General features: G+C 43.4%; 1 protein-coding gene across 1 annotated transcript in view; it reads right to left on the reverse strand.

Moving 5' to 3' along the window:
- LOC306758075 (anion exchange protein 2-like) overlaps positions 1-297 on the reverse strand; it is a gene marked incomplete at both ends in the record, with an annotated part of 33,054 nt that extends 32,757 nt beyond the window's left edge. Inside the window, one exon of the mRNA XM_079243291.1 lies at positions 283-297. Within this exon, the coding sequence (XP_079099417.1) occupies positions 283-297 (15 nt within the window). The remainder of the gene's footprint in view (positions 1-282) is intronic.
- Between the last annotated feature and the right edge of the window lie 10,894 nt (positions 298-11,191).

Below are 11,191 nucleotides of genomic sequence, written 5' to 3' on the forward strand. Positions count from 1 at the left end.
TCTGCTCATACTCCTTCGCCAATAAACTGGTCATTTGTCCAGAACTCCCTGTGTGTGGCTGTAATTACGGATCCTCACGGTAACTCATTACAGTATTATCTGGCCAACATGGATCCATCGTCCACACAGGAGTGGCGCTCATGTGTTGAGAAGTCATCACCAAACTGGAATCAAGCATGCAGGACATGATGACTATGCTATCTAACCTCTCCTCAGTTGCAGCTCCACTGGAAGGTGCCTCTGTCCAAGCTACTGGATCATCGTCTCTTTGCCAAGTCTCACCTTGCCATGAACCATGTCTGACTCCTCCAGAGGTATTTTCAGGTGAGCGGAGTCAGTGTCGGCCCTTCATAACCCAGTGTGAGATCCATTTTGAATTGCAGCCCTCTTCCTTCCCGTCAGAACGGGCTAGGATTGCCTATATGGTTTCACTTTTTTCAGGGAAAGCCAAGCTGTGGGGAACGGCTGAATGGCAGAGAGACTCGCTCATCTGCTATAATTACAAGGACTTCACAAGGGAGCTCATCAGAGTCTTTGACCCAGTTCCACCTGAGAGAGAGGCTGCCCGGGGTCTGTTAGCTCTAAAGCAAGGCAAGAGGCGGGTTACTGACTATATAATAGATTTCCATACTCTCTCAGCAGAAAGCCGCTGGAATGATGAGGCGTTATGTGACGCTTTCTATCAAGGACTTAATGAGGAGATTAAGGACGAACTGGCTACCCGGGAAGCTCCGAGATGTCTGGACCAGCTGGAGATGCTCTCCTCCAGGATCGATCAGAGGCTTCACGAACGCAGAGTGGAGAGGAGCCGAACCTCTAACAGCCTTCGCACTGAACCAAGGCCCGTGTCACAATGTAATCCCCTGGCACAATCTCCTGTATTTCCAGCTCCAGTAGGGGACCCTGTGGTTCCCATGCAGATTGGACGGACCCGCTTGACACCACAAGAGAGGGCACGACGTTTTTAAGGAGGGATTGTGCTTCTATTGCGGAGAGAGCGGGCACCTGGTTCACCGGTGTCCATTAAAAGACCGGACTCAGTAGGAGAGAGGAGGTTCCTACTGAGTCAGAGGTTGGTGAAATCCTCTTTAGTCTCGTTACAGGCACAACTCCTTATAAATGGTCTTCCTGAGCAGGTTATGGCATGTATCGATTCTGGGGCTGATACGGAATTCATTGATGTGGGCTTGGCAAGATCTCTTAACATTCAATTACTACCCACCTCTAAAAAGCAGAAAGTATTTGCACTTGATGGTCATGTGTTGCACCAGATCACGGAAGAGACTGCGCCTCTCAAGTTCATTGTAGGAGGAAATCACCAGGAGATGGTATCCTTCCTTGTCATCCATTCCCCTGAGCTACCCATTATTCTTGGTGCCTCTTGGCTGATTGATTGATTGATTGGAGGACAAGTGAGGTCCTGAGCTGGTCATCCTCTTGTTATTCCACATGTCTTCTAATGGCTAATTCACTCCCCGCTGAACCAGTTTGTCAAGAGACCTACCCAGATCTTTCTAAGGTTCCTCCTGAGTATCACGACCTTAAGCAGGTATTCAACAAGCACTTGGCAACTTCTCTTCCTCCACATCGTCCCTATGACTGCTCCATTGATCTTTTACCCGGTACCTTCCCTCCCAAGGGCCGTTTATACTCCTTGTCAGGACCTGAGACTCATGCCATGAAGGAGTACATTGAAGGGGCACTTAAGACTGGAATAATACGCCCCTCTTCATCTTCTGCAGGGTTTTTTTTTTTTTTTGTAGGAAAGAAGGATGGAACTCTAAGACCATGCATTGATTACAGAGGACTAAATGACATAACTATAAAGAACCGTTATCCTCTTCCCCTTATGAACACTGCTTTTGATCTCATTCAAGGTGCCACCATCTTCACCAAGCTGGATCTCAGGAATGCCTATCACCTCATCCGCATCAAAGAGGGAGCTGAGTGGAAGACTGCATTCAATACACCCACAGGGCACTACGAGTACCTTGTCATGCCTTTTGGCCTAACTAATGCTCCTGCAGTTTTTCAGTCCCTAATTAATGATGTTCTCAGAGATATGGTTGGACTATATGTTTTTGTTTATCTTGATGACATTTTGATTTTTTCCAAAGACCTCCCCACGCACCAGAGCCATGTCCGCACTGTCCTTCTCCGTCTTTTACAGAATAACCTTTTTGTAAAAGCAGAGAAGTGTGAGTTCCACCGAAGTTCTATATCGTTTCTGGGCTATGTCATCTCGCCCAACAGAATGTCCATGGATCTCAGCAAAGTTTCAGCGGTGAAGGAATGGCTGGTTCCCCAGTCTCGCAAGCAACTTCAGAGATTCCTAGGCTTTGCCAATTTCTATCGCAGGTTCATAAGAAATTACAGTTCCATCGCCTCACCTTTGCATGCTCTTACTTCATCTAAGAACAGGTTTATTTGGAACACAGCGGCGGACCGTGCCTTCTCTCGCCTAAAGGACTTGTTCACCTCGGCACCTGTCCTCCATGCACCGGATTCTGATCGGCAGTTTATTGTTGAAGTGGATGCCTCTGACGCAGGAGTAGGTGCTATTCTAAGTCAAAGGTTTTCTGATGGCAAGACTCATCCATGTGCCTTCTTTTCTAGAGGTCTCTCCACAACCGAGAGGAATTATGATGTGGGAGATCGCGAGCTCCTGGCCGTTAAACTGGCACTCGAGGAGTGGAGGCACTGGCTGGAGGGGGCTAAGCACCCATTCATTGTGTGGACGGATCATAAGAACCTTGAGTACCTACGATCTGCTAAGAGACTCAATCCCAGACAGGCTAGATGGTCCCTGTTCTTCAGCAGATTCAACTTCTCCCTATCCTACAGACCAGGAACTAAGAACACCAAGCCGGATTCTCTCTTAAGGCTTCATGAGGTTCCAGAGGAGGGACAGTCCGATGGTCAGAATGACTACATCCTTCCCCATTCTGTCCGGCTGGGGGTCGTCAGACTCGGTTTGGAGAGAGAGATAAGGGAGGCCCAACAACACCAGATTCCTAAGAACTGTCCCCAGGGTCGCCTCTTTGTTCCAGTGCACCTTGTCCCAGAGGTACTGTCATTTTGTCATTGTTCTTGTTTATTTTGTCACCCAGTTGTGACCAAGACTCTGTCAGTGGTACAGAGTCGCTTCTGGTGGGAGACCTTGGTCCAGGACGTCAAGGAATTCATCGCTGCTTGCCGTGTCTGTTCCCAAGCTAAGTCTTCTCATCGACCGCCAGCTGGTTTTCTGCGGCTGCTCCCAATTCCACGTCGTCCTTGGTCTCATTTGTCCATGGATTTCATCACAGGTCTGCCCAACTCCAAGAATCATTCAGTACTACTTACCATAGTTGCCCGTTTCTCCAAAATGACTCATTTGATTCCTCTTGCCAAGTTGCCGTCTTCTAAGGAATTAGGGGAGATCCTTGCCAAGGAGGTATTTCATTTACATGGACTTCCGGATGACATCGTCTCTGACAGAGGTCCCCAATTTGTGTCTCGATTTTGGAAGTTCTGTAACCTTCTTGGTATCCAAGTGAGTCTCTCCTCTGGGTATCATCCACAGACAGATGGCCAGACGGAGCGGGTCCACCAGGAGGTGGAGACTAAGCTACGTATGTTGTGTGAACGGGATCCCTCCATGTGGTCACAGAACATTCCTTGGGTGGAATATTCCCTTAACTCGCTCCCCTCCAGCTCCACAGGGCTCTCTCCGTTCTACACTGTGTATGGATACCAGCCGCCAGTCTTTGATTTACAGGAGATTGCCATCACAGTCCACTCAGCAGCACTGAGATGTCAACGTGTATGGAGGAGGGCTCGTTGTGCCCTGTTGAGGACGTCTGCAGTGTATTCTCGGGCTGCTAATCGTTGGCGGATTGCTGCACCGGAGTATCAAGTGGGGCAGGAGGTGTGGTTGTCAACCAAGGACCTTCCCCTTCGGGTTGAGAATCGCAAGTTGGCCCCTCGCTTCATTGGCCCTTTCCCTATAACCAGGGTGGTTAACCCCATGGCTGTACGCCTTCGACTGCCTAGGACCCTGCGGGTTTGCCCCACTTTCCATGTCTCCCGTATCAAACCTGTGTTCTCTTCCCAGTTTGCATCCCCCTCCGGGGCCTCTGCTTTCTCATTCAGTTCACCTGGTTTCCTTTTCTCTCACTGCCTACTTAAGCTCCCTCCAATCTCTCCTTCTCTGCCAGATAATATTCAGACATATGTCTAGTTGTGTTCCACTGTTCTACGGATTGTTCCTCAGTTGCCGACCTTAAGCTTCATGCCCCCGGATTACCCTCCTTGCCTTGCTCTCGACGGACACCGCTACTTTTCGGTTCTTCTGGTTACCGACCCTGCTTGTCTTTGGATCTCCGAGCCCTGTCTTTGCCTGGACGAGTATTTTGCCATCCTGTTTACCTCCCAGCTTTTGCCTGGTTTCTTCTGCAGACCAGTCACCTGGGTTGATCTTCTGCTCATACTCCTTCGCCAATAAACTGGTCATTTGTCCAGAACTCCCTGTGTGTGGCTGTAATTACGGATCCTCACGGTAACTCATTAATGTTCCACCAGATCTGACCCTGTTCCACCAGATCGGATCCATTTCCCACCAAATCTGACCCTGTTCCACAGATCTGATCCTGTTCCATCCTGATACTGCTGATGACAATGATACTGATTTTGGTGATTAATACTGATACTGCTGATGATATTAACACTGGTGATGATATTAAAACTGATACTGATGATGATAATTATCCTGATACTGGTGATGATAATACTGATACTGATGATAATAATGATGATACTGGGGATGATACTGATACTGGTGATTATACTAATAGTGATACTGGTGATAATAATGATGATACTGGGGATAATAATGATGATACTGGGGATGATACTGATACTGGTGATTATAATAATGATGATACTGGGGATAATAATGATGATACTGGGGATGATACTGATACTGGTGATTATACTAATAGTGATACTGGTGATAATAATGATGATACTGGGGATGATAATAATACTGATACTGGTGATGATAAAAAATACTGATACTGGTCATGACATTAAAACTGATACTGGTCATGACATTAAAACTGATACTGGTGATGACATTAATAATGATACCGGTGATGATAATCATAATGATACTGGTGATGACATTAATAATGATACTGATAATGATATTAATACTGATACTGGTCATTACATTAATACTCATACTCGTGATGATATTCATACTGATACTGGTGATGATATTAATGCTGATACTGGTGATTAAACTAATACTGATACTGGTAATGAAACTAAAACTGATACTGGTGATGATATTAATACTGATACTGGTGATGACGTTAATACTGATACTGGTGATGATATTAATACTGATATTCGTGATGATATTAATACTATTACTGGTCATGACATTAAAACTGATACTGGTGATGACATTAATACTGATAGTGGTGATGATATTAAAACTGATACTGGTCATGATATTAATACTGATACTGGTGATGATATTAATACTGATACTGGTGATGAAACTAATACTGATAGTGGTGATAATAATACCTATACTGGTCATGACATTAAAACGGATACTGTTCATGATATTAATACTGATACTCGTGATGATATTAATACTATTACTGGTCATGACATTAACACTGATACTGGTGATGATATTAATACTGATACTGGTGATTAAACTAATACTGATACTGGTAATGAAAGAGGAGGCGCAGGTAAGTGAGAGAGGCGCAGGTAAGTGATGTGGCAGTGACGTAAATTTTGCGAGACGGCAGATTTAGTCAAGGCGCGTGAAAACAAATATTCATTCTACATCATATTCTTGCCAATATAATCTTAAAACTGTTTCTGGAAGCAAATAATTAAAAAGTCTTATTCAAGGTAAACTCTGGAGCAAAGCGAGGAGGATCTCACCAGCTTGTCGGAGTTTATTGACGAGTGTTTCCACCGCATCGTCATGGGCAAGCCAAGCCAAACACCGACTCCGTCTGCGCCCAGATCCGCTTCAACCTCCAAGAGAAGCCGGAAAGAAGACTCACCCGGAGCGACGTCCTCTAACGGGGACGACACCTCGGACATCCTGATGTCCATTGACAAAAATCTCTCCAGCTTCGACGCTCGTCTGGGCCTGTTGGAAGTTCTCCACCGGGAGTTTCAGTCGCTGCGGGAGCCGCTGGAATTCAGCCAGAAGCAGGTGGAGTCTCTGGCCGCAGAGAACGCCAGCCTCAGGGAGACGGTGACTTCTCTCAACGAGGGAATGACCCGACTCACAGAGGAAAATAAAAAAATAAAGGAAACTGTGATCGATCTCCAGGCGCGCAGCATGAGGGACAACCTGGTCTTTGCAGGAATCCCGGAGCAACAAGAAGAGGATCCAGAGCAAACAATCAGATCCTTTATCCAAACCAAGCTGAAGCTACCCGAAGACGCGGTGAGGAACATCTCATTTCACCGAGTTCATCGCTTAGGTGGGAAAAGACCGGACAGCCGCAGACCCAGACCGATTGTAGCCAAGTTCGTGAGCTACAAGCAGAAAGAGCAGGTGAGGGATCGAGGTCCGGAACTCCGCGGGACCGATTTTAGTGTAAATAATCAGTTTCCCAAAGAGATTCTGGAGAGACGCAGGGTCCTGTTTCCCATCCGGAAGAAGCTCAGAGACGAAGGATCCCGTGCAGTCATCGCGGTGGACAAATTGTTCGTCAATGGACAGCTTTACCGTGACAAAAATACCCCCCCCCCCCCCCGGCTCCACTAACCTCAGGTAATATCTATCACTCATACAGCTAATTATTGTTCAATTTACATGTTAATCTGCTATAAGCACATTAATTATGGTAATTCAGAACTGTACATTTACTGCCAGTCTTTGTAAATTTGCTGTTGTTGTTGCTTTCGTTTTGTTCTGTTTTTGTTTTTTGCCCCCCCCCCTTTAGGGCTTTTGTTTTTGCTCTTTTGTTTGTGCTATTTCTTTTTATGTGTAGTTGTAGTTGTTTGCTTTTCTCACTCCTTTCCTTTCTAGCTGCTCTTTCATTCTATTATGCCATACCAACAGTAATATGTAGGGTACGCACGTACATCCACATGACACAGACACTAAATGTCATGCACATAACACACCTACAACACAGAGCACGTTTAATCACATCAACACTCACCCCCAACTCTCACACACACTCTAAGCATGTGGACAGACATATAGGAACATTGTACACACAGATGAATTTATATACGCACACAATCTACACACAGCATGCATGCATTAATGTGGGCTTACACACACACAAACACACACATACTTTTATAGAAACACTTCAGTAGCTTGAGCATGACCACCCTGAGGTTTGTTACGTGGAATATACGAGGAGCTGGTTCCAGGGAGAAGAGGTTGAAGGTGTTTAGCAGATTGAATGATCTACAGGCAGACATTGTCCTGCTACAGGAGACTCATTTATTAAAAACAACAGCTAACGTACTCTCTACAGTACAGTTCCCTCACGTGTACTCGGCCTGCTTCAACTCAAGACAAAGAGGAGTAGCCATTCTGATAAACAGGAAAATTCATTTTACTGCTAATAATATAATTTTAGACCCAGGTGGAAGATTCATAATAATGACATTATCTATCCTAAACATGAAGTTATGCATTGCAAATATTTATGGCCCAAACACTGATGACCCCTCCTTTTTTCATTCCTTCTTCTCCTTACTATATGATCACCTTGATAATACACTTATCATTGGGGGCGACCTCAACATGACCTTAAACTCTGGGATGGACAAGGGGGGCGGAGCAGGGAAACATAGGGTCTGGCAGTCAGCAAGAGTTGTTAAACAATATATGGAGGATTTTGGTCTTTGTGATGTCTGGCGCTCACAACACCTCACTGCTAGAGAGTACACTTACTTTTCATCTGTCCACCACTCATACTCCAGAATAGACTACTTCCTCACTAACAGCTCTATGATGAACAATATCTCAGAAACTAAAATCCATTCCATCACTATCAGTGATCACGCACCAGTATCATTTACCCTGATTAATAAGAAAACTAAACCATCTTATAGCAAATGGAGACTTAATACATCATTACTTAAAGATCCTGATTTTATCAGTTACTTCATACGGGAGTGGTCTTTGTATATAGAAAACAATGACATACCAGGAACATCAGCTTGTGTTCTTTGGGAGGCAGGAAAAGCAGTAATGAGAGGGAAAATAATTTCATTTTCATCACATAAGAAAAAGAAGGAGAGTTCAAAAATATCTGAACTAGAGCTTAAAATAAAATCACTAGAAGATGCCTACAAGGCTTCTCCAGAAGAGCAAGTTCTGAATCACATAAGAAAGGCTAAACTAGAGCTGAATGAAATAATTAACCAAAAAACCCAGTTTTTGCTACAAAGACTTCGCTTAGAGAATTTTGAACATAGCAACAAATCTGGAAGATTTCTCACAAATCAATTAAAAGCAAACAAGGAGAAAACAACCATCTCCTCTGTTAAAGGTTCAAGAGGAAATATCCTCCATGATCTTGATGGAATAAATGACACATTTAGGGATTTCTATAAAACATTATATTCCTCAGAAACAGATCCATCAGACAACAGCATTGAGGAATTTCTCAGCTACCTCAATCTTCCAAAGTTACAACAGGATCAGGAAATGGTTTTGGACGCACCCATTTCAGTAGGGGAACTACATGAAGCTTTAAAACACATGCCCAGCAATAAAGCTCCAGGACCAGACGCTTTTCCAGTTGAATATTATAAAGAATTTTGGTCTATACTAGCACCCACTTTTTATAAAATGGCTTCAGAAATTAAGGAAAAAGGCCAAATATCTCAAAACATGAATTTGGCTCGTATTACAGTAATACTGAAACCAGGAAAAGACCCCAAACTCCCATCTAGTTATCGTCCAATATCACTAATGAACGTAGATCTTAAAATAATCAGTAAAGTGCTTGCTACAAGACTAGAAAAAATAACCCCACTTATCATACATCCTGATCAAACAGGATTTATCAAGGGACGACATTCCACCACTAATACATGCAGACTAATAAATCTAATTGATTATGCCACCATACATAACCTGGAAACTACAATAATCTCTCTAGATGCTGAAAAAGCATTTGACAGGGTGAACTGGAAATTCTTATTTGCAACATTAAGAAAATTCGGGTTTGGCTCATCGTTTATTCACTGGATAAAGATACTGTATAGCAATCCAAATGCATGCGTCAGGACAAATGATCAAACTTCTCACAGCTTCACCTTGCAGAGAGGCACCAGACAAGGCTGTCCACTCTCCCCCTCACTTTTTGCAATCTTTATTGAACCCTTAGCAGCTAGCATTAGACAAAACAAAGACATTAAAGGCATTAACTGTAGAAATATGGAGCATAAGACCAGTCTTTATGCTGATGATGTATTACTTTTCCTTCAAAATTCACAATCATCCATCTGTCAGACAATCGCACTCATCAATAAATTCTCATCAATTTCTGAATATTCCATTAATTGGTCTAAAACCACCGTTCTACCCATCAACTGTTCCTTCCATAATACTCCTGACACTGCTTTACAGTCAGGAGATATTAGATACTTGGGAATAAACATCTCACCCAGACTGTCAGACCTTATAAAGCTAAATTATGTCCCTCTACTAAAAACAGTTGAGGACGATCTCACACGGTGGAAATCTTTACCCATATCACTAATGGGAAGAGTTGCCACTATAAAAATGATGATTCTACCTAAAATCAATTATCTGTTTTCAATGATCCCCATTAAACCTCCATCGACCTGGTTTAAATCGCTGGACTCTAATGTTACTAGATTTCTCTGGAAAGACAAACCACCACGGATTAGTCTAAAAACACTCCAGAAGACTAAAGATAGCGGTGGCTTAGACTCATTTCCAGAATTACTTTATAAGCAACAGACTACAATACATCTCTAAATGGCTTAAACCTAGCTATCTAGATGAACCATGGCTTAATATAGAAGAAGCTATGTGTGAGGATGTGGCAATTTCAGACCTGCCATTTATCAGCACAGCTGTCAAACGCCAAAAATGCTTTAAAAGCATTAATATCAGCTCCTCACTAATGGCCTGGTGGGAATTTCTTAAACTAACCAAATCCTTGCTTATTCCATGCAAACTTACACCTATTTGGAACAATCCCGACATCCAGCAAAACCGGAAAATGATAAACTTCCCTCAGTGGAAGAATAAAGGAATAAAACAGTTAGAACATTTAATAGAAAATGGGAACTTTCTCCCTTTTGATACAATTACTTCACGATATGAAATCAGCAGCACAAAATTCTTAGAATACCACCAACTTAAATCTATTATAGGTAAGAAATACACCCCTGATCAATTAAACTTGCAGCTACCTATCAGGGCTGCAGAATTCTTAAATCTCAATGCCCCGAAACTGTTATCCAAAATATATAGATTACTATCAAAGCTAGACGATTCCATATGTCTCCCAACTTCTAAATGGGAAGCAGACTTATCCAGTAACTTTGACCAAAATGAATGGTCACAAATCTGTTCAGATACATTTACAATGACTTGGAATTCAAACATGCAACTAATACAATTTAAAATTCTGCATAGAACTCATTATACAGGACACAGGATGTTCAGGATGGGTCTGTCACAATCAAACATCTGTCCACACTGCACTGGCAACACGACTGACAGCTACTACCATGCTTTGTGGTCTTGCCCACCTGTCCAGGAATTCTGGTTTCAGGTATGTAAAGATCTGTCAAATTGCTTCAAATGTAACATCCCTACAAACCCCAAACTGGGCCTACTGGGTTACTTGGGTGAAATTAACATAGAATTTAATTCTGCAAACTTAATCCTCACCAGTTTATGTATCGCAAAGAAAACTATCCTTCTAAACTGGAAAAGCAAACAAAGTCTGTGTATCCAGCAGTTCAGAAATCTCTTATTAGATCACATCAGTGTCGAGATGATGTCTGCCTCCTCAAGAGATCAGTCAGCTGAACTTTATTCCCTCTGGTCCCCTGTGATCAGCTCCATCACTTAGTATGGGGGGAGAATGTGACCTTATTGCGCTCGGGGTTGATGGCCGGTTGGGGGTCTCTGGGGGCTGTGGGTCTGTGGTGGGCTCCT

The sequence above is a fragment of the Telmatherina bonti genome (assembly GCF_933228915.1).
Source record: "Telmatherina bonti genome assembly, chromosome: 7".
Classification (NCBI taxonomy): Eukaryota; Metazoa; Chordata; class Actinopteri; order Atheriniformes; family Telmatherinidae; genus Telmatherina; species Telmatherina bonti.